Below are 25,506 nucleotides of genomic sequence, written 5' to 3'. Positions count from 1 at the left end.
TTTTATAAAAATAATAAAAGGCGGTTCTTTCTTGTTCATTGTTTCGTTTTTTATAGCCGATAAGATGTCGATGTTGCCATTTTATATTTACGATTTCAATGAATACTGAACAGTGTTTTGTACTTCAAATACACATCCTTGATAAATATACGACAATCGTTACTTAATTTCTTTATTTATTTATTTATTTATTGGAAAAGTTACACCATAAACTTATCACTAAGCACTTAAAATTAATATCTGACTTGGGTAACATACAAAGTGATACGTCTTTAAAGGTGTAAACAACATTAAGTTACTTCCCCTTTGGTAAGTGGAAAGTTTATAAGGCTTTACACGTAGCGTTTCTGGATTATACCATTTCGGGCCATTAAAGGGTTAGTAGAAGTTGACATTTTGGAAGTTGATTAAGTACAAATCTATGAATCGGAAATCATTCGAGACCGGTGGCTCTGTGGCTGATTTCTGGCCGTCATTGCTCTTATCGGATTATGAGATTGAGTAAATAGAGAGAGAGCAAATTGTGCACACAGTTGTGCTCAATAACATATCCCGTGCTGTTCGCGTCTCTTTGAGTTCGGCGTTAGTGATTCAATCGTATTTAGTCAGGAAGACTTCATTATATTATAAATGTGAAATTAACGTTATCTGTATGCTTATTAAGCATTGGCAGCGAAACCATTGAACTGATTATGAAAATAAATGTTATGGGGATAGCTTTGATATGAAGGTAGTTCTTCCGTTTTAAAGTCAACCATAAATTCGGAAAAATCTTCATTATTTATTTCTTAATAAATGAGGATGGAATATTAAACTTATGTAGAATGCTTTTTGGAAATTACAACACTCAGATTACTTTTAAATATATTTCATATTACTATATTCAAGCTTATTTAATTTTATGTTTGAACTAATCATAAATTTTACCGAAAATATAATGAAAATCCGTTCGTATCCTATTTAATATTTGGAACTAGACTTGTTATTAACGTATGTGAGTGACACTTTCATTTAGCGTTCATCTGATGATGAATAAAGAAACGAATATTATAATTTAGTAGCTCAATAATCTATTACTTTATAAAGCATTTTATAAAACACTTATATATTAATGTAATATATCAAACGAAATTATTTATTAAAACGTCGATTTTAAAGTATAGTTCAAATAAAATAAATACGACAATACGATTTAAAAAAAGTACTGATTAATCCTTAGAGAAATATGTTTATATTTTTATGGATATTTTTTATCTATAATGTTAAATATATGTTCTCTTCTATTATACCTTATATAAATGTATGTTGTTGATATCCCAAGCGTCGTTCGCAGAATGTTAGCGGTAAAATTAACGAGTTCTACGCTTATTTATTTAATGAAACATACTTCTAAACAACAATAAAAATGAAACAAGCTGAAACTAGCACTAAAACGAAATGGAAAAGACAAAACACAAAAAAAACCCATGCCATGCAAATGGAAACAAAAAAATAATATAAAAAACGTCAGTCTAGAAATCGGCATCTGTCACTCCATGCGATTCCCTTTGGAACCTTAAACCTCAAAGCGGCGGCTGAGGGTAAATAATCAAATGAGGGCCTTTTATCGCCTCGAAGCCGACCTGTAGCACCCGCTTGGGAAGATTGCGGTCGTCTTCTTCTGTAATTTGAGTTCGATATGTAGGCCGCTCGAACACCGGGGGATTATCGTTCACGTCCTTCACGTGGATCACGACCGTCGTGTAGTTCTCTTTGAGGTTGTCCGATGCAGCTAGCTTCAACTCGTACTGTTGCCACGCAACAAATCGGAGAGATTCATTAGAATTTGTAGTAAAATGACCGATAGGAAAAATAAATTATGTCCTTTATTAAGTTCATTCATCAAGCACGAAATGGCAAAGATATAGGACAACTGTAATTAAAACTCTGATGACTTCGGAGATAAGTAATCATAATTATGATTAACGAAGTTGTTCAAAACGTTGACACGAAAGAAAATTTACAGAAAGTAATGTTCGGAGATATAAAAGTTTATTAACCTTAATAAAATTGCTGGACAACCTTTATTGAATTTTAAATGTATAAGCGTTTACAAGGCGATATTAGTGAAATGGAACGATAAAGTCTTATAACGTCGGCGTTAGATTTTAACAATAAAGGCGGTATTTGTGGTTGCGACCCGGGCGAGTTATTGGCGTCATCTGTCCGTGTCACTCCGTTATTTCCTCGGAAGGAAGATGTTTGTTTCAAAAGTCATTCCACGAACATTATACGTTTTAACGTATTGTAATATCTACGTAGATGATATTTTAAGTTAAATTCTTGTTTTTCAGTTTCGAATGTATTAACGCCGTCATCTAATATTTGTTCTGAGCTGTTATAGATTATTCACGACGAAGTATCTCAAGTATAAAATAGAGCTTTTAGTAATCCTAAGGCAGATAGGCTTTATATTAAATTTATTTTATGACAGGATATAAGGTATAAGCCAATAGCTTTTAAGCTCTATCAACACCGGACTATTATATAGTAATTAATTTTGAGATAATACATGAATTTTTTGTCTAATTATCATTAAACACTCTGTAAGCCTTATTATAACAAAATATATTATGGTGTTTATTCTAAAAGGTTTATAAGCAAAAAGGAGTTTGTAAAATAAACTGGTTTATATCCATTTAAGCTCCACGATGCTCTGCAATTTAATAGCGAGCCTGCCTTCGGCAGTCGCTACGCCGGCTTGCTTAAATGGCTATCAAAAATTAAATTATTTATTCTCGAGAAAAGTTCGATGAATCTTCCTCGAGGGCAACGAAGTCCTATGATATCTCAACAATATAGCCAAGGCGGAAATCTACTGGATCTCGGGAGGATTACTCGCTAACTGGTGTTTCCAGCGCTTAAAATGCTTTACGCGTTATACTTTATAGGTTTATTCATTGTTTAGAAGTTCGTTCTTAAATAATGTTTAGTAGAATAACTTTTCCGCTCCTAGAGAATGTTTCGATGTGTTTATTTGAATCCTTTTTAAGCATGGATGTTAGCTATTATCGCTCAGAGCTTTTAGATGTTAACAGTCTGCGCTTTTATGCTTGTAACGCACGCGTACTGAGTATTTTGTGCAAGTGCCAACGCCAGCTACAACGATAGTCAATTGTAAGCGGGTGACCTACGCCCTTGGTCCATTTCGCTGAAATAATGGTATCGAGCCCGGCCAAAGTGTCATGCCACAGGCCTTTGCTGTGTAAAAGCTCTGATTTAGTGAATGTACGTTTATTTACTTATTTTTTCCTTTATACAAATTCGAAACTGAAATAGAAAATTACATCATATTTACCAATTACATTTTCAGTGTTTTATATATATTATATATAACGTTAATCGTTAATACGGATGTGATTATTATTATATATAAAATAAACAATCGTATTGTAGTTTTAATGTAGCGCCATGGCAATCAATGATCAATTTAACGACTTTTTTATCTATTTTTAATGAAGGTTAATCATAATTACGATCGAATTTTAAAGTTTAAATTTCGTTCACATTTTATATACGTTATTATTATGAAAACGTGGATCAGCGTTGGTTTTATTAAATTCATATATATATATCAATTATTACATAAGTATTATATGTTAATTAAATAACGTAAATGCTATTTCAACAATACGTCATATATTTATTTCTGCATAGCAATGGTATAGTAACATATGTATATGATATAATAATATAAATTAATTTCGGTAACGCCCTGACATAGATAAATTAAATTATCGCTAATAGTTGAATTGCCCATTAACGTATAATTAGTGATTATTCAAATACACATTAACAATGTTATTCTAAGGATTGAATATATTGTAGCGTTTTATAATACAGTTGTATTTATGAAAGGTTATGGACAGACATTTGTAATGTGTATTCTCATATAGCATATTACGTATGCGTGTGTATGCAGTACTTAATATTCAACACGAATAATATATTATAATTAAAAATGAACTTTAGGTTTATTCCAGTGCGCTCAGTAGCACTTTTCATTGTATACAAGATTAGATGTAGAGCAATTTGTTATTGTAGATTCTACTGAGAATGACCAGCAAGAAACTCAGTGGAAACTGACCAACTTGTATAACGTAAACGATACAATTTTGATTTATTCATAGGTTCTTTTATAATTATATATATCCGAGAGACTGAATCGAACTTTTCTGAAATTGTCAACTGGCATCTAAGTCACCATTATAGTGCTTAGTCAGAAATCTGAAGATGCAACTTACCCGTTTCCTTGTTTCATAGTCGAGTGCGCCCGCTACATAGATGGCGCCAGTCATGTTCTTTACAGCGAACGCACCTCCTATGTTCCCGCTCGTAATCTCGTATCGAATACGCGATGCTGCAACGAGAAAATCAAATTTAATTTAAATATATATTTCATGTCGGGTTCGAACCCGGGCAAACATTACTGAATTTTCATTTGTGTTAATCTTGTACTCGGCATGTGTCAGATGAAATTCTGCTACATGTCGTTAGCGGAGAAGAAGAAAAGCTTAAGTGCAAAAGGGTTATTTTTAGGATTTATTTTGGCGCTTTACTGTTTTTTCCTTTTCATTGAAGATATGTATCTATCAAACCGTATTTTAGTAGCTTGGTGGCCTCCGCCCAGTAGTGGAACATTTATGAGTTGTTACTTTATGGAGATCAAATGCGAGGTATCGGAGACATTTATTGTGATATTTTTCTGAAGGATTTTAAAAAATAACGATTTTCAGCCATTTCTCACAAAAAATTGGTTAAATCTTTTGATGAGGAATAGTTAAAAAATATTTCCAAAATATTAAATAATATCCGTAAATAAAAGCGCATTTTCGCTTTTAATATATTTTATATTTTGGTATTATATTTGAGAGTATTATTAATGACGAAAATTATAATTTAATACCAAAAATAAACGACTCAATTGATTTATGATGATTGATCTTCACGATAAATGTCGATTATTTAAAAATACGTATATTTATAAATTAGGTGAAAACGGCTACGCAGTAAATCTAATAAAATTTTATAATAAACCTTTCAATAACGCTAAAACCTCACGCTTCGATTCTGAAACGCGGGTAAGAAATATAGGAGCGATTTCTCTAACCGACTAAAGGACATGATTGAGTGTCTGAAAGAAATATTGAAATTTTTCATATAATAGTTAAGTCTGTTCGTTTCCTCGTAGTTGTACGAGAATTTTCGCTCTGGCAAATGTACAAAAATGTTACGCAAAAGTACGTACGCTAAACAACAAAAACATTACTCAAATATTTAGTTTGTACAATATGATGTAAGTAAAAAACTTATGTCCGATTCCTGAAACTCAATCGTGAGTTTAAACTTTAAAGAACTTTGACACAGCTTTTTATTTCGGCTTTCTGAGGCTTATATCTATCTTTAAATCTACATTTCTTTGGTTTGAAACTTAATTAAAAAAAAAACAAAACATGCAATACACAATTTAATTTTATGTTGGATCCATGCCTAACCTACCTTTAAATTCGTAATAATTCGTTTTTGAATTCCCAATACATTAAATTTCAAGCGTTACTTGTGATCTAATAATAAAGAGATTCTTCGATTGAACAGTCGACTAAGTTGAATCAAAGTTTCTGCTTTATTCGGAGTAAGATGCGGTTTGCGAAAGTGTTTGAGTTTTGTGGATTCAATGTGAACTTTCGAAATATAATACAGGTGGAATTAGATGAAAGATTTCCCTGGCTTTTAGGGGGGTAGTCGAGAAGTGATGGAATCCCTCATACCACGCGAGGAGAAAATAAGGTTAACAATTTAGTTTGCGCCATTAGTCAAAAGCCTTGTTGATTTATTAAAATAAAATTGTTTGTGGCATTCGTATACAACGAAATAATATTAAATTATTTTCTTATAGAAAAATGAAAATATCGTAAGTATTTGGATCGAATATGGCTGTCTATGGTTTTGATAGTTCTAAAAATATTTATTTAAACTTAATTAAGTTAATTTATAAACAAAAAATAGTTATAATTTATTATTAGAAGCGTATAAATGCCTAGTGAAAACACGCGAATTAACTCAAGATTTTTATATCAAAACCGAGAAAGAAACATTGAGTTTTTATGTGTTTAAATTGTGTTTCAGTTGAGTTTTAAGCATTTCGGAAACCTATGAACTTCTGCTACATTGGGTGTATCTATATACCAAAACTGGAGCAGCGTGGTGGCACGACTTCCAAAACTTCTAAAGATTGATCTGAAGGATGCAATACGTCCTTTGTGGAGCATTGAGAGATTGAGAATATACTAGATTTTATTAACAAATATATTATACGTAAATAAATATAATTCCTCATAATAATTGTCAAGTTAACTTTTATCATTACACTGGCGAACATAATGACTTCGTTTACGACGTTATAGGTAGCTATAAATTCAAATGAAGTGTATTCCACCTAATTAATCTCATATCACAAGGCAACACAACACGTAATGGTGTGCAATAACGTTAATATTATTAAGTGTACGCTATTCGTTTAGTGGACTACAACGAGCATTCGTTAGTGTAACGTTACAGCTCGCTGTACATTTTCGCTTAATATTCATACAAATTTACACTCTGAGCATTTGTGCATTCTTTTGGAATGAAAAAAAAGGTAATATTTTCTCTTTCCAAAATATGACACTTTTATACTGTCAATGGTTTCAAAGTGATGATCGATCATCATCAGCATTGTATTCATAAATTCATATCATTTGTAAAAAATACACTAATAAAAAAGCATATATATGTAATTAAAACAATAGTATGCAGATGATAAAAAGAACTTGGAATAAATAGTTGTTGACTTCCAGGCTGAACGTATTATATACAAATATAATTGTATTTAACTAAAATAACTTCGTATTTTAAATGTTAGAAAGGAGTAACCTATTGAGTTTTTTGCCGGTTCTTCTCGGTAGAATTTACATTCCGAACCGGTCGGTGGTTACTTCACTGAATATAGTTTGTTAAATGACGATTCAAAAGTGCTTGTATAAGCCTATTTTTTTATTAAAAATTTGAGGAAGAGTATATGAATTTTTACGTTTGATTTTTTTTTTAAATCTCTCGCTTCTCTATTTATATAACACTAAAGTGAAAAAGATTTCGAACTGTCTGTGTGTCTTTGTCTATTTAATTAATACTCTACATAAATACTTAAGTAATTAGTAGTAATGTTTTAGCTTTAACGTAAAGTAATTTAACATGTTTTATTTCTGTTAGATATTGAGTTGAAAGCGCTTCTTCAATTACATAAGTTAAACTATAGCAGATGAAAATATACACTACAACCGTGTATATCAATTATTTCATTTGCGGTTATTTTGGTTGGATAACTAGAAGCTGGAGCATACAATTACTAAATTATATTAAACAGTACTAACATAGGATATAAATATATTTATCCATAAAGTAAATAATATTACTGAAAAAGCTTTTTAGACTTCTGTCGCTTTACACATTAGTTAGTGTATGATATATTTAATAGTTATATTAATAAGTCGAATATAAAATATCAAATAAGGTTATAGAGTTTCTCGATTAGTGATATTGATGATCTAGGTTGCTTTGTCTATGACGTAGGCTAGTATAGTATTGAGTGACTGAGTGAACTCTTACGCTCAGACAGCTTAATGACCGGACTAATGGTTTACTAGAAGGCCCTTTTGTTATAGTCCCCTGCCAATAGCCGGCAGTTTTTCTATAGAAGGAGATATAATCGATCGTTATTATACCCATAACCTATTATTGATTCAGATTAAATTGCTTTATTGACATAATTAATGGCGCCAGATACTCGAGCAACTGATTGACTGAATTACTAAGAATCATAGTAATATTATAAATATCAAAGTTCGTGTATTTGGATGTTATTTTTACGCAATCACACTCGGACTTGAATCGACTTTACGTTAGGCAAGTTAATTTGACATAAGGTATTTTATTATTATTAAACATTATTTACAAATTAGTAAGTAAAATACAATTCATATTCAGACATAAAAATGCAACATTTTTTTTAAATAAGAATTCTATGTTACAGATAAAACGTAAAGCCAAACTAACTAAACGACTTATTTTCAGATAATTTTATCGTCTGCTCTTAATTACCATCTATAAAATCAAATGAATGTGAACTATAAATTGAACGGTAGACTTATCAAAATATACGATTTTTCTTCCGTGAATGGAGCATTCAATAATGCTGTGCCGATGGTCTGCGGTAAATCACCGATTAGATCGTTATTTAGGCACATCTCAAATTTCCTTTCATGGATAGTTTTAATATAAAAGATTAAAGCTATTTATGACGTCATATGACGTTAATTGAATCGAAATTTAAAATTTGATTACTTTACAATATTCTGTCGTTCAATGTAATTATGAAAAATATTTAATCCAAATAGCTGTTTGTGTTGTATTTTAATTAAAGTTATATTATTTATATACTCGTATATAAAAAGGTAAAAGGTAACTTGCATCTACCCTATTTAAGCTATATAATATATATATATATATTTTTGTGTTTGAGGTTATCTCTTCGGAATACGTGTGAAATTGTTAATTTATTGTATTTTAACGTAATGTACAAAAAAAAATGCAATATGGTAAAAGTTATTTTTAAGATTAAAAAAAAAAAATAATAGATGAATATTACTATTGTTATTTCAGACGAATTTAAATATTTTAACTACATTACATGTACCGACGTGACAATACGAGATGCCTTAAAATATTCTGAAATTTTCAACTAAGTTAAAAGGTAATTTTCAATTAACATTTTCGAGTACCATTAGACGTAATATAATAGGCTGTGTGAGCACTCGTCTAAACAGTATAACGAGTAGAGTACGCTGCGACCGCCACTCTATTGTCGGTATTTCGATGAAGGGATTCATGTTGTTACGTTACAAGGTCAATCCATTGTTGAGAGTACATTCCAACAATTACTTTGAATTTCTATCTAATACATTTATTACCGCGTCACATTTTCAACTTAAATAATAAAAGAGAACAAGTGACGTTCACGTGCTATAAACTAACACGTTACTCAAATTTCTATGAGGCGTTTTAACGCGACGCCTCGATCTGCAACGGCGTGATATGTTACGTTAATATTTTATATCAGTCGCAACGTACATTTGTTTGTGAAATTTAAACGTATGTTTATATAAAAACGCGTTATTAATCCATAGCAAATTGATATTCGTTTTCAATTTTGTGAATCCAGTGAAATCATTGTGAATTCATGTGCGTTTTACGATTTATTCCAACATGATATTCATATTTTGTAAAAGTTATGAAAATAACGAAAAATTCAATTATTCAAGTGTACGAAGCTAATGCAATAGATTGAGCTACGATTTTTATTTATTTTTTTAATAAAATTAATTATAAAATATTCAATGCTTTTAGAGCTTGTATTAATATTGAAGTTTAAAAATAATGACTGACAAAAGCCGGATTAAAATGGTCGGTGTAACTGGAAAGTCGGGTTATGAAAAAAAATTATGTATTTTTTTAATTTTTTGCATAGTTAGGCGCACGAGCAAATTGGCCACCGTATGGTAAGTGGTCACCTCTGCCAATGTACATTGGAGCTGTAAAAAAAATTCACCATTCCTTATATCGAACATGCGTTACCGATCTTGGACACTAAGATGTTATGTCCCTTGTGCCTATAGTTACACTGGCTCACCCTTCAAACCCAAAAACAATGTTACTTAGTTTGGTTGCTTGGATGTAGAATATATCATGAGTGAGTGGTATCTACCTAGACAGACTTGCTCAAAGGCCTAACATGACTAAAAAGTGATATGTACAAATTTATGTTAAAATATAGTCCATGAAAAGAAAATATTTTTAAATCTAAGACGTATTAAAGTAAGGGCTAATCTTAACTAACAAAAATATAAAGATGAAATTATTACAACTAAGTGAAGTACGTTTAAGAATATTTCACTTCTCAACTCTCATATTTATACGATTTTATAGGTAAGAATAATTTGTTAATGTCTCAACATTTTGTGTGACAACATGTTGCTAACAGTGAATTTAATTCGCAAACAATTTTCAGACCCATTTCTTAAGCAAACACGTAACATTTAAGACAAAAACAAGTATTGTATTTACTTGAGTTGTATTTGTTTAAGAGCATTCATTTGTAGAAAGAAAATTGCTGCAAAAAGTTGATGTTGATGAAGCTAGCATTTTTACAATGAAGCTTTTGGATGAATGAAGATGTTATGCGCAATCCGACGCCGGGTAGACTCGGCCAGGGTCTCATTTGCTTATAGAAAATAGAGTAGGAACGTCGCGGGAACAGCACTTCACAATCTAACACACACGCTCGACAGCAGCCAACAATCGCTCATCTCGACACAGATAAACTATGCGTGTCAACCGTGAAGTGAGATGAACCAAAGTTTATAAAGGGTATATACATTACCCAAGAGATTGACACCAAGGGTAATTTTTTTGTAACATAAAGTTACCTTCCAATATTGAAAAAGATACGACAAAACAAATAAATCAGAAATACGAATTTATATTAAGACCACGAAATAATAACGTTCGAGTAAAGAATGTGTTTTAGGGGGAAATTTTAGCGAGAGAATTTTCTAAACATTTATCATATTCGCGAAAAAAACCTTCATTATGGGCGGCTCGTTTTTAATTACTGGGTAGGAGAGAATAATTTTCGCGTGCTCCTATTTTACTATGTATTTATGTGAATAGTTAAATGAACGGCTTTACTACATCGCGCACGATCAAGCATCATTATAACTTCATGAAAGAGACTACATAAAATATTCAGTATATTCACATAGACTGTTCTGGAAAAAAGATGACGACTTCATTCTAAAAATATACATCATAAGAAGTTCATATGTGGTATTGTTAAAATACAAAACAAGCGACCTAAAATTAAATACTTATAGGTCGAGGATTGGACCCAAGTTAATTCTTGGTATCAATTAGAAGACGAATAGTGTTGGCCTCGAATCTGTATAAGTCGAAACATAATCTATCACAATTTATCCCAGTCCAAGCAGACAATAAAATATTGTCTTTGGTTAATTACGTTTCGGCGCGACGTTCTAGTTTTAATATATTAACTTTTAATCTTTAAAACATTTTACTGAGTAATTTATTATATTTTTAATTGTTCTATTTTTGAATATTATCTTTTGTTTTTTTAAACAACAACAACGTTTGAAAAACGAAGTCCCTGTTTGTTAATCTCTGGTATAATTCGTTGGAGCAAAGCCAAGGACGAAAAACTAACGAATTCATTTCGAAATACATTCACTGTACTACTTCTATGTACTAAGCTCATCCATTGTATATTTCCATAAAAATAAATAATATATCCTATTAAAAACTTTATTTTGAAGACATAAAGTTTATTGTCCGTTAATAATAATAAAAATATATCAATGGAATATTTAATTAAAAGTTTTGAATTTTTAACACCTAACGTAAAAACAGCTTGTTACGTAATGGAAAATTCCATTATGAAATAAATTCAATAGTAGTCATCACAGTAAAACCTTTTAAATTAAGGAGTGATACATTAATCTAAGCAGAAAATTTCAATCAAGGAAATGTTGAAAAAGTTTTTAGTACTTTAGTACTTTCAATCAATTGCAAATCCCGTTTGTTCTTCGCTTCAATAATATTTCATGAAAACTAGTAAAAAATATTTATCATCAGTAAAACTAGTTCAATGTTATAATAATTCAAATTAATTAAACTTGAGAATTATTACATTTTAAAGGATTGATTTAAGTTTCACATCTCATTCGTATTTTATTACAATATAAATGTAATTTCAAATATTAAATTAATGTTTCATCTTTTCGAGTATCTAACCTTAAAATGCTAAATTCCTATAAGTTGTGAAAGCTACAAGCGTGGTTATCCGTTAATTACTATCCGTTGGTTCCGTATATACTACTGAATATAATTTTATAACTTTGAAAATAATTAAACTAAAATTATATAACTTTGTAGACCAGCTTGTTTTTACTACAATTTATCGAATATTTAAATTTTAACATTTCGTTCGTTATATAAATGTAAGATATCAGAATATATGTTTGTTGCGGAATATTTATACATATGTCGAAAGAAATCGGCTGCGACAAAAACGCAACAATTCAAATTGTCACCATTCATTATATCGTAACATATTTTTCGTATTGGAAAATGCTTAAAATATTTATGACATAATATGAAATTGAGCTACATGTATACAATATACACATAGCCTGTTTATTTATGAAGCGAGAAATTCACGCTTGTCATGTCGATAGTCTAAATTTAAAATGGACTAAAACGCGAAGCATAGCTACTTAAATAATAATATTATTTACTAAAACATTTTCCGAATCGCGCTGCATCTGTATATGATATACTGGTAAAGTCGTTTTTTCAGGCATTACAAAAAAACCTCTCCTCTTTTATAAGTATATATAATATGGGTATGGAAAGAATATTTATAGATAATTCCAGGTATGTAATATTATTTCTTCAATAAATAAGTATTAATTCTGTCTCAAGACGTAATAATTGAATGGAGTCATGTAGCCTGTAATTTCCAGACCACAGACGAGGACGTGATTTCGACACGTTCGTTTCCTAACTATGCTAACCGTAATCTTCTGGAAACACGTCCGGCATTCCGCAGTAAATAATTTATTGTAGTGTATTTCTTTGATTACTTTAAGACTCTAGACGTAGAGTCGGTGAGTTTATTTATGAGTTTTTTAATGGAAATAATAAATATATATATTTTTTAAATAAAGATAATTCAATGATGATTTACCTAATTGAACGTGAAACTTATTACTTCGTTTTTATGAAATAATATAAATAATGAACTACGTACAATTAAAATTAAATGTCCTGTACGGAAATCAACGAATCGATGCTTTTTTAACATCTATAAATATGTTGAATTATATGAATCTAGTAAAATTTTTAAGATATGATTTAAGTTTAAAATAACGAATACCGTCTCAGTAATGATATTTTGTTACTTATACAGAGTTTTTATTAAATCTGCCACGTCTGGAACGCCTTACATGTCATTTCGTAACTTGTCCTACACCTTTTCTAAGTCGAAATATGAAATTAGTGGGTTTCGTGTAAACAAGGGTCATGTTATCGGATGATCAGATGCCAATGTCGCAGACGTCGATACATTATGCATGAGTATCCTCTTCCCTCACTTCGCTACAAAGGACAGCGCGACGGCTACTGCTCTGTTTAATATAAACTAAGTGTTCATCCACTTATTTGCTTTTCAATTAATTTGTGTTTGTACGGTATTTCAATAGGTTGTGGTTGATAAAAATAGTCGTACCTCTTTACTTACAATATAATTTGAATTTGATTGAATTTGGAATTTATAGAGAATACCACATTGTTAGAAGATCTTATCTTCAACACGTGGTTTATATTATTCTCGTTTTAGAAAAACATATTGTATACAATTATGATTTATTGATAACAGCAAAATTATATTTAAAGCGAGTTCAAATCTCTGTCCTGCAGTCACACATAGTTCATATTCCAACACGCCGTTCACTCATTAGACGGTGGAATCATATAGGTTTAAAGAACTTTATTTCTCAAGAACATTACAGTTCACTTATGAGTACAGAATTTTACACATAATGCAGTTAAACATGTAACAAATAGTTCGACCGTAAGAATATCAATTGGTAATGACTCAAAAAAGGGTTGGATAGCAACAAGGAAGTTATTTAATTAATTTTTTTTTTTTGGCTTCGATTTTATTTTAAACTATAAAAGTATTTATTTGTTTAATATGTATTATTCATTTTAGCTTTAGTGTAGTTTATATTTTTGATTTATTGTGGGTAGTTTGATAGAGAAAAAAAAAACAAATTACGAATGACTTTATCATTTTTAAATATATAACTAACAATGTTATTTATTTTAGATTTTACGCATTACATTTGAAGTATATATTGTTTCAATTTACTTTTGAATATAGAAATGCTTTCGCACATTTTTATTTCATTTGGTAGTTTATTGTATCTTATGACACCGTCATGTAAAATGTTTCTTTTACCGTAACCTGTTCTCGCTGTAGTCAGTGCTAGTTTGTGAGTATTTCTAAGGTTGTGTGTATATTCCCGTTTGGTAAGAGAAGTCTGCATATGAATATTTTCAGATAACATTTTTTTAATTAATATATATATGTTTACGGTGTACATTTGCTCAAGGTTAAGTATCTTGGTGGTTTTATATACTACAGAAGTAGATGTTAATATTTATTTTGTGCACGCTGCATCATATCATCATATCATGATGACAGGATTCCGTACTTTATTGCCAATAAAGTTCAGTGGTATTAAGAAAAAAATGTTAGTTAACTTATAACAATATTACACAACTTATTACAAGTCAAGCGTTTTGACATGATTTAGTTGTTTGTATCGTAAGAACAAACTTTATTCATTTCTCTTGTATAATATTATCGGTAAAGCTGTGAAAATATTTACTTCTTTAGTCTTTTCTAGTCTTTTTTGTGTAATAAGCAAGCGGACGGGCGAATAAGCCATCTCATGTTAAGTATTTACCACCGTCCATAGATATTGGCGATGTAAAAAATATTAACCATCCTTTACATCAATGCGCTACCAAACTTGGGAGCTCAGATATTATGTCCCTTGCGCGCATCAAACCAAACACAACACTATTAAGTAGTACCGTTTAGTAGAAGTCAGTAGAGAATACTGAAACAAAATAATTATCTACACATACAATGAAATCGGAGTGTCTGTTTATAATATTAAGATAACCGCTTTTTACTAAATGTATATGTATATATACACGGTACATATACCAAAATAACATTATTATTTTTTTGTTTGCCTGTCTGTTTGTTTCGGCTAATCTCTAGAACGGCTGGACCGATTTTGTCGGGACTTTCACTGGCAGATAGCTGATGTAATAAGGAGTAACTTAGGCTACAACGATAACTTATTTGTTAAATTTAATCGCGCACGAAGTCGCGGGCACAGCTAGTTTGCAATATAAAATAAAGTATTTATCTTTTACACACATTATCGCAGTCTATCGAAGTATGAGCTAAATTACTAGGAAACAAATATTCTAGCGAGTGTTATTAAAAGCGTATTTACATTCGCAACACCAAAAAACGAAGTAATGAGCGAATTTTATTTAACAAGTATTTATTTTGCTTGAAAAACTCCTTTCATTATTTTTTGTGATGATAGAACAAAAAATATATAAGTATCACGGCGTACTTTAGGTAATTTAATTATATAATATATTATATTTGCAATTACTTTCAAAAAGATAAATTACGAAAGTACGCTACGTTAAAAGATTTTTTAAGTATCGCAATTTAAGATATAAATGAACCATTCCGTTAAATGAGTTTGTCGCTCATGAACTTCAAGGATTCCATGTAAATCTTAACTGGTTCTACGGCGGACTTTTAATAGCTCTCTAAATACTTTACGAGAGTTGCTAAGCTGTGATTGTATGTATGTGATTGTATTATTATTTCACATGGTAGGTCAAACATTGCGTTCAGTAACCTGTTGATATAGATTATTGAATCTTAATATATTTTAACATCGAATGCCTTTTATGTTTTGTAAAAAATATTAATAATTCTTCAGTTTTGCTTTAACAGAAACGACACTGACCTAACGTTGACATGATCGAACCTATGACGTAATTATTTTTTAAAGACTCACTGACTGTTTTTAATTACAAAAAACAATATCGGATCAAATAAAGTTACGATATATTAAACTCGAAGAAAACATTGAGAGTACTTACTTTAAATGAAAAACGAAAATTTTCCATCTTGATAAATTGAATATAAAAAAGCCCGACTCGTAAATCTCAAGAGATAGTGCATAGAAGCCTATTTAAATTCAAGCCAGAAGTGTGAAAGAAGGTTCGAGTGATTTATGTAGACTCTCGGTGCTTCGTTATTCAAAAGTTTAAATATGAGTGGGCGAGTTGGCGGGTCGCGACGTCTGGTGCGGAGTCAGTGGCTTGGCCTTCGGGCGGGTCGGTCTAATGAGCCGTGCGGTGCCGATCTGCCGACGTACGGGTCTCATCACGTTACAACCTCCCAGTGAATATGTGCTATTACTTTTTATCTATTCATGCCCCGCATTTATTCAACCTACACCGCACTCTTAGTTTGAGACAGTTTACCTTTTCGTTCGAGTCTCCTCCCGGTTTTGTGTTCGCACACATAAATTAGGGAGTGAGCGTGTTCTTTTGAGTGGAAACTAAAAGGTTTCTGAGTTTATTCGACCGATTAAACTATAAGAAAGCAAATATAATAAATATGTTGAATACACTATTTTCGTTTCATGTCTAATGTACAAAGATATATGTATGTATTTTCCATCAATTCAATATTGATGTAATAATAAAACTACTAAATAAAAGTTTGTTCAGCGAAAATATTTATGTACATTCAAAACGAGCGCATTTCGCAGTCTTATCATTGTGAATAATTCACGACTTTGAAAGTGTTAAGGCGAATACGCAAACAAGATAATATTCGATTAATATTTATATTTGGTTTACACCCGCAGAGGTAATCCCGGTAAATACAGACATTCTCTCGCAAATGACGGTGAAACTCGTACTACGTAACGCACTCACTTGATTACATCGCTTAATATTGTAATATTATACAAAACTATCCCGAAAGGAATATAAACGTGTTGAAATACGCGTCATTATCTCATTTGTGCACAGTCCCCAGACAGCTTGTGTGAGTAACGGAAATTCACATTTTAGCTTTATATCGTTCATTACACAGATAGCTATTTCGTGTGATAAATTAAATTAAATTTAAAGATAACTGTATTTATTTACTTTATATAATATATAATAATGTTATTATAGCAATGAATTAAAAAAGCAGCTATTTATAAATATAAATATTAAGTGTTTTTAGTGTTTAAATTTGTTATTATTATTTACTAGCTTCTCGTCAGCTTTTGAGGTGGTGTCTATTGGTGGTGGTGGTGGTGGTGTATGCTGAGGAGCATCCGGCATAGTCTCGAGCTTATGTACGCACTAGCGAGGAGGGCGAAGGGGCGAGATCACCTTCGCCCTCTGAGTTATATATCAATACAATCCCGTAGCCTCTCCAATCCGTGCCGAAGACGGCCAATATAGTCACAGTGGTTTTTGTGGGTAAGAATACATAACCCAGTCACGAAAAAACCCAGGAATAGATTACTGAAAGATCATTACATTATATTATATTATACAGATCAGTACGCAAAATTTCAACAACTATTTTTGCGAACTAAGTAAACTAAGTCACTTTGACGTTTATTATATTAAGTTAGGATGATAATATGTGTGCATTGTGACGTAACACAGCACGCCTATTGACACGTGGTAGCCGAGTTCACGCCTATCGCTCGGGAATCCGGCCGCGGAAATAATCACCGACATCGTCCGCGAATTATCTCCCTGACCGATACCGGATTCCCATTTCGTGAAATCGCATCGTATACGTTTGAATGACATATTTCGCCGACATTACTGCCGTATTTCTAATATTGGAATATGACACTAAGCTATTTACGGCTGTCTATGCAGTACTGATAAAGTTCAAAAGTTAATTACTAAAGTAAATTATACAACCTCATTTTGAACTCGTTCTATTTACAAATGTCAATATAATTTTGTGTAAAATGATTTGTTCTTTGTCCATTTCGTCACTGAGGCCTTAGTAAAGAATGTAATCGTTTACAATATCGTTCATAGGAATCGAAGAGAAATTCATAAAAAATAAGCGAAGTAAACTTACAAAACAAAGCCAGTAAAACAATAAAGAGCCGAGGTGAATTTATAAGGGACAAAGGCTTTTGGAATTGTGGGTAAGTGACTAGAAAAACGTCGATTCCTATTCGAAGTCACATATCATAAAGGTTACACATACATATGTAAAGTGTTTGAATAAACAAATACACAATACATTTATAGTTCAATTGAAAAAAAAAATGTGTATAATTTGTAATTAAGTACTATATTTTGATTAAATATATTTATATATTGTTTTATATGTTTCTATAATGACATGAAAAAAAAATAAGCTTTTTTTGAATTGTCACGCCCAATTAACGTTTATTATAATTGGTTCACGTATAAAATGAAATATAATTTGCTCAGAATGATTCTGGGTGTCAGAAGAATACATTTCTTTGGATTTATTTAACTCAGTTCCATGACATAAAGGCGAAATTATTACCCTCCTATAGGCAACTCGTAAATTGAATTACAATGTTATATTTTTTTATTTTTGCTATGAAAACGTTCCAAAGTCTAACGCTTACGTGACCAAACACAAATGTATTATAGCTTTTACATGCAGCGCATTGCAAGTGCATTTAAACACTTTGAAAAATAAATCCGAGAAATTGCTCGAGTGGATTTCTTCAGTAAAATTTTTCACAAAACTAAACTATGCATTTGTTATGTTGTTCTCGTAAAACGTAGACTATGCTGCATGGATATTGTCTGGGCTACTTTTTAAAAGACCTGAATAGACTGAAGAAAACTGAATTAATTCATATAATTTTATTTGTTATATGTTGCAGTTATTTAATTTTTACTTATTTCTTTAAAGCTTAATATATAATGTTTCGTAATTGGTCGACTCCGAGTCGAATATTTATAGCCTTCATGGAATATTATATAATTCTGAGAATTCAATATTTATTATAGTACGGATGAAAAGTGGCAAAGAGCCTTTAAATCAATACAAGAAATTTATTCATTGAGACCCTCATTCGTAGAAAGAATAAAAGTAAAGTATACGTTTTTTATGATAAAGGTAGGTGGAGGGGTAAATGGGCCACCAGATGGGAAGCGGTCACCACCGCCCATTGACATTGGCGCTACGATACATTAACCATTCCTTACACCGCCAATACGGCACCAACCTTCGGAACTAAGATGTTCATACCGGATCACAGCAATTCGAGCGTCTACAAGTATTGTTGTTTAGCGATAGAATATCTGATGAGTGGGTGGTATCTACCCAGAAAGGCACAAAGCCCTACCACCAATTGTATAATACGACGTGAGAAAACTTTTTTTTTTTTTTTTAATATACTGATACTATGACACTGTACTGATCGTATGACACATTTTTAAAAACTCTAACTGTATTTTGTAATACATACGTCTTATTGGATCAACTGGTGATAGGAGGGCTTCTTTATATTTTCCCGGATAATCGGAATTGCGATTCAACGAATAAATGCCGCTAGCATTCTTGCCAACATTTCATGTTTGCACAGAAACTGTTCTTTATTTTGATCTGTATACATTTATTTAACTCGTCGATTTACATCATATGGTGAACAATGTTAATTTATTTTATTTACTGGCAATATTATCTTTATATAATGCCATACCACACCATACGTCACTGCGCTGACATCTCAGACTTTGTATGGTATCATCTATGCGTGTAATTCACACACACACACCTCATTTCAAAACAGAACACTGCTATATAACTTAATAAACAAAAGTTTATTTTTAAATAAAGCAAATAGTAAAAACAGAATTGTTATTAAAATATTTACAACCGAAATACATCTTAAATAATAATTATTATGATAACATAATTATTTTATTTTAATGATATTTATAAAATGTATTGTGTTAGTGTAATTTAAAATTACGGCCAACAAATTGAATTGAGTTCCATATTAATGAAAATAACTTGTTTAATTTTTGATAACAAAGTATAAATACATGCATTTATGGTTTGCGGTAGACGTAATTTATTTATATATTTAAGTAGTTGTGTAGTAACGGAAGTGTAGAAACGGGTGTAAGATTGGTTAAATTACTCGAAAGTGCAATTTACACCAATGGTATACAAGAATCTCTATTTCGATATTGGTTACTCAAACTCAATCTCAATAAATAATGTATTTTTTTTTAAGTATAATAAAGCAGAACTTAATCTTAATGACTATCGACTCTCGAAATGTTATTTTATTGCATACGTGTGTGCGTAATTACAGATACTCTTCAGTCTCTCAACCACATAATACGTTGAAACGACAATCTGAGCAATGGAACACTCTTACTAACTTCCTCTGGGTAGCTACTCAGTATTTACAGAAGGAATCGATTACGTTTTATTGGACTGACCCGTAATTTGAACTAACATGCGGTAGCCGTTAGAGCAACAAACCCGTTTACAATAATTTGATTTTACTAATAAATACTCAAATCGTATCTATCATATTTTCTAGATACTTTAATAAATAAGTAATTTTCTTTCTCTATAATAGTTGGTTGATACAAATGTGGTGGATTTTGATATTAATTATTATGAATAAGTTCATGCCCAGGGATACAGGCCTAAGTGTAGGGATACACGTATCCCTGGGTTTGAGCCTTTCCACTTCGAGCTACTGATCCATCTCGGCTCAATTTAAAATTCATTTCAATAACCTAAAAATAAAATATATTTTTTATGGTATTATGTTCTGTGGCGATATTTCAGCAAATGAATGGAAAAGTTAGTTGGATTTCGCCTCGTTTTTGTCCGTTACGAACAATTAGTTTTAATACGAAAGTGATTGAAATGAGCATGAAGCCCGGGTTTAATCGACTGTCGTAAACATTCAGTTTATTACATATAAATTCGCACCATTATACGATTATCTTTGTTAACAGTTACCAATTTTGAACGTGACGTTATAATAAAAAGTTGCCGGCATCTAGTTAATAAGAGATGTCGGGTCGGGAATATTAAAATATGAATATTAAACATTCATGCATGACTTTCATTAGTTCTTCCAATTCTTTTCAGTTTATTAATACGCGAATTTTAAATGACATATAAATTCGTACAAAATGTTTTCGGATATTTTTATTCTGTACTTGCTCGTGTTTTTAATGAAATTTCAAAAGCGTTAAATGTAAAATAAAATGTAATTCGCAATGGTAATGAAATTTTATACTGATTGTTTCTTAATTGAGAGAGCTTTAAGCCTTATTGACTCGGGTGATCTCCTTAAAATGATTATAAATATTGATCGCGTGTGGCCGCAATTCACGTATTTTTAACGCAATCTTTCTTTTTTTAAAAGATAACAAAGAATCTGTTGATTCATTTATGGATGGTCAAGTTGTGAGACTACTTAACGTTTGTGATTCAATGTGCATGTCTGTATTTCACCTTGATATATCTAGAACTATAGATGAATCTTGAATACTAATGTTGTTATGTCAGTAATTACGTTATGAATACCTAATTAGGTTTTATTGAAAATCGAATCGAATGTCAAATTGCAAGTTGAAGTTGATCGATCCATTAACACCCACAAGCTATCACAGCGTATAAATTATCTTGACAATGATAATTTAAAAGGGCTTGTCAGAGCTTGTTTGAATCAAGAAATTTTGGATTTTTATTTTGTACCATTTATATATTTATTTAAATGTTAAAATAATATATAAATAAATAAATATAAATATTTGACAACATCACATACATTACTCTGATCCCAATGTAAGTAGCTAAAGCACTTGTGTTATGGAAAATCAGAAGTAACGACGGTACCACAAACACCCAGACCCAAGACAACATAGAAAACTAATTAACTTTTTCTACATCGACTCAGCCGGGAATCGAACCCGGGACCTCGGAGTGGCGTACCCATGAAAACCGGTGTACACATTACTCGACCACGGAGGTCGTCAAGTTAAGCTATGCATAGAACTGCTTGAGCAATTTAAAACACCATATATGTATATACAATGTCGTTAAAAATTATTAATAATTTCTTCTCAATAGCTTATAAGTTATTAATAACTGCAAAATGTTATCACATGTATGAGTTTTATTTTTTTGGTTACGTAGAAAAATCACTATCGCGTCCGTTCAAATTAATCTTTAATTATTATAATACAATTAATAATTATTTATATTTTTTACATTGATTATTATTACAATTTATTTGAATCATTTGTTTAATTGCTTTTATGGTACCGAAATATTTTAACTGGGACTTTTGAGATTGTATATAGGATTATGTAGGAAGTGGATACACGATTGAAAAAACTCTGTGTGACCTATCACACAAAGTTTTTTCAATCGTGTATACAATAACTTAGCAAACTTTTATAAAAATAATCAGATTTTCGGACTTTTGTACCCGTTTTTTATTGCTTTAGAATAAGTATAATTCATTGAAAAATGTATCCCTGTTTAATATTTATTAAACCAAGTTTTTTAGGAATCCCTTTTACTTGCTTACAACCTATAATACGCTCAAGTTGGCTGCGACGCCATGTCAACGTCGGACCTCGCCTTAATAAAAATCATTAAAACGAACTTTTTTACAAAAGGCGATATTTTAAAGGGAAAATATAGAGTGGAAATTAAGTGAACGCTAAACTCTATCAGAGATAAAATAAAATTACAGAAAAAAAAATACATTTATAACAATAATTGACGTTTATTATATAAGAGAGTCACTATTAAGTATTCTTTTTTATTGGTAGATTCTAACAGATAGGTTTAGAACAATATTTATATGAACAGCACATAGCTTTACTTGTTGCATATTTACTTATTATTTTCCCGACAAAAAATACGTTAAAGATCCCATAAATAATACGAATAGTACAATATCAAATAATGATCTTTAGATCGCGCTAACATATTACAAACTAATGCTCGGAATATACTCAAAGATAAGCGAATTGAGGAACTAATATCATAGTTATACAGTTTTGATTACATTATTACGTTCTATACATAGTGTATGAAGTTAGTACACTCGAAACCGTATTGGCAACATCGTCGAACTGAATGTACAACGTTGGGTATTAAACCTATCAATTAGTTTCTGTTAGTTTGCTTCAAGCAAAAACGTCGAGTCGAAGAAATTAAGTTCACTTCGGGTTTAATTTATATTATCCCCTATACCTTTGCGTTGGGACTCTTTTACCGTAAGGCTAGCTTTGTACTTTAAAGTAACACTTAGTGGCTTCTTATGTATGTATATTTTTTTTTAGCAAAATCTACCTCTATATTTATTCCTTTCTATACAATTTATATTAAAGTTGACGAACTGCAAGATCAAGCGATGATTCATCTATTATAAATATGCATTCAAATATATGAGTATATATATTCATTGAATATATATTTAAGAGTTAATTTTTCATATTAAATGGTGAAAAAATATCGAAGTTTAATAATCTCAATCAAATCAACGCCTTCATTATCAAGTTTTTATTACTTTTTTTTTTGCAATATCTGTGAAGTTGAAATTTTGTAATTGCCTTTTCTAACGTGATGAGTTAGGCTCCCTTAATATACTGCAAGATACTTCCTTTAGCGCGCAAAATTTCACAACTCAATACACGTAGTTTAAATTGTGCATTGATAGTTAGTCTGTCAGAACATTTGCATTTTGATTGAATGAAAAGTATTTTCGATTGCTACTTTATTAATATGTACGTATTTATCAAATCTTATGTTGATTAGACTGTATCGCTAAACAGTATTTATATATAGTCTTAAAATTCAATAAAAGTTTTGAGCTTACCTTAAAACTTTTATTTACTTACCTAAATGATATAAGTTTTACTTAAATCATTATATCAAAAGTCGGGTGAAGTTGCAAAGAGCCCACATAAAGGTAAGGAGAAAACCGAAACGGTTGGGAATTCGCCATTAAGCTACCTTAATGGGGTGCTAAGTTGAACCGACGCAATAGAGTGCCCAAGATTATGTTGATTACTTATTTAGTATTCATTAGAAGTAATAATATTCACTTCGCTTTCCAGAAGTTTAATGTTAAAAATAAACTTCTTCAAACTAACGAAATTGAAAAAATATTACTTAAATCAATTTGAAAACTTTACATAGTTTTTATCGCTAGTCGGTAAAACGACAACTGCATTACATTAATTACGAATGATGATTTTACTAATATAAAAAAAGTACGGTTTGTGAGTTTGTTCGTCACGAAAAATATGACAAAAATTTGATTGATAATACATATATAATTAAGATATTTCAAATGCCGCTAAGCCAATTAACTGTTAGGTACTTTATAGTTTAACACAAATTTTAGAAAACTGCGTTATTACAATCAAAACATACTTGTATCAAGTTGTGGCTTATTTTAAAATAAATCTATATGTACAGACGGTTGGAAACTGAGATTCCACCGAGCAGGGCCGACAAAAAACTCGATATCTTATTTTTTACTGATTAAAATATATTAAGACTTAATTACATTTATATACTGGGTTGATGATTACTTCAGACTTATTAAAAAAGCTTACTTTTAACGTTCCCACCAGATTACCTAGGTCAAATAATTTACACTTGTTTAATGGCCCAATTTCACAAATGTTTATAGTGAGTATCAAAACAGTGTCGATCTAAATGTTACGTCCATTACATCTATGAAAAAGATCGTACTGGACAGCAAAAATTTGGTCTAAGTTGACGCATCCTGTCTTATAAATATATTTTATTATAAAGTTTTTTATAATTTCTTTTTGATAAACATTTCTTTTTAAAATTAAGTAGCTTCATTAGGCTTTAGATGTTGATTAGTTTTCTTTTTGTGCATGCTGTGTTCTTCTTTAAGTGATTGTGACACTTAGAATAGAACTTTACTTTTGTTATATTATATTTTTTTAATCAGTGTACACATTGTCGAAGAACTAAATAAAAAAAAAATCCCGTTAGAGAATAAAATCAACTATTTTACCTTTTATGTTGTCATCTTACAATCTCAATTAAAATAATTTGTCATAAGATTTTTTATTTTGTGTAAACTTGTTATTGAAATTATAAAATAAATATACTTTGTGTCAAAGTATTTAGTTTCAAATTATTTTTGTAATATATGTAAACTATTGTTAAGTTTATATTTCGGAACGTATTAAATAAATTAAACAATGAAGGATAAAACCCTCGTGTGATTTATAACGGACCCAATTCCTTCGGGATAACCCACACGAAACCACTGTCATATTTCGATTTCGATATAAAATATAGTTTGAAATTTTATAATGAACAGAAAAGCCTCTTTTCCAAGACATCAGTAATATTCCTGTTTTACCTAACTTAGTATTGAAGTTATGATAGAAGTAGGAACACCATTAAACTGGCTTAGGACAAGGGACAAAATTAAGTCTGACATTTTCATATAACGTTGAGCTAAACTATGCTTAAAAGGTAGTGAAAAGGGTTACGGTGCATAGCTTTAAATGTAGGTTATTATTAACTCGTGTTCCGTCGCGTATTCAAGTAAATCTCAGAAACAAAAATTGATGATTTCATTCTGTTTTCACAAATAGACAGATTAAGATATAGGTATGTGAATTACA

The 25,506-nt window shown here is 30.7% G+C and overlaps 1 protein-coding gene across 9 annotated transcripts in view; it reads right to left on the bottom strand.

Moving 5' to 3' along the window:
• Positions 1-25,506, bottom strand: part of LOC113394476 (neural-cadherin) — a 305,699-nt gene that overhangs the window by 12,231 nt on the left and 267,962 nt on the right. For 7 of the 9 annotated variants that reach the window (XM_064220567.1, XM_064220568.1, XM_026631798.2 and 4 more), the window contains 2 exons: positions 4,284-4,399; positions 1,623-1,787 (listed from right to left, as the gene is read on the bottom strand). In XM_064220567.1, the coding sequence (XP_064076637.1) occupies positions 1,623-1,787; positions 4,284-4,399 (281 nt within the window). The remainder of the gene's footprint in view (positions 1-1,622; positions 1,788-4,283; positions 4,400-25,506) is intronic. The other 2 variants (XM_064220570.1, XM_064220569.1) reach the window with 1 other exon arrangement.

This window comes from Vanessa tameamea, chromosome 4, assembly GCF_037043105.1.
Source record: "Vanessa tameamea isolate UH-Manoa-2023 chromosome 4, ilVanTame1 primary haplotype, whole genome shotgun sequence".
Lineage (NCBI taxonomy): Eukaryota > Metazoa > Arthropoda > Insecta > Lepidoptera > Nymphalidae > Vanessa > Vanessa tameamea.
The sequence above is the reverse complement of the archived record's forward strand: the minus strand, read 5'-3'. Positions and strand labels throughout refer to the sequence as shown.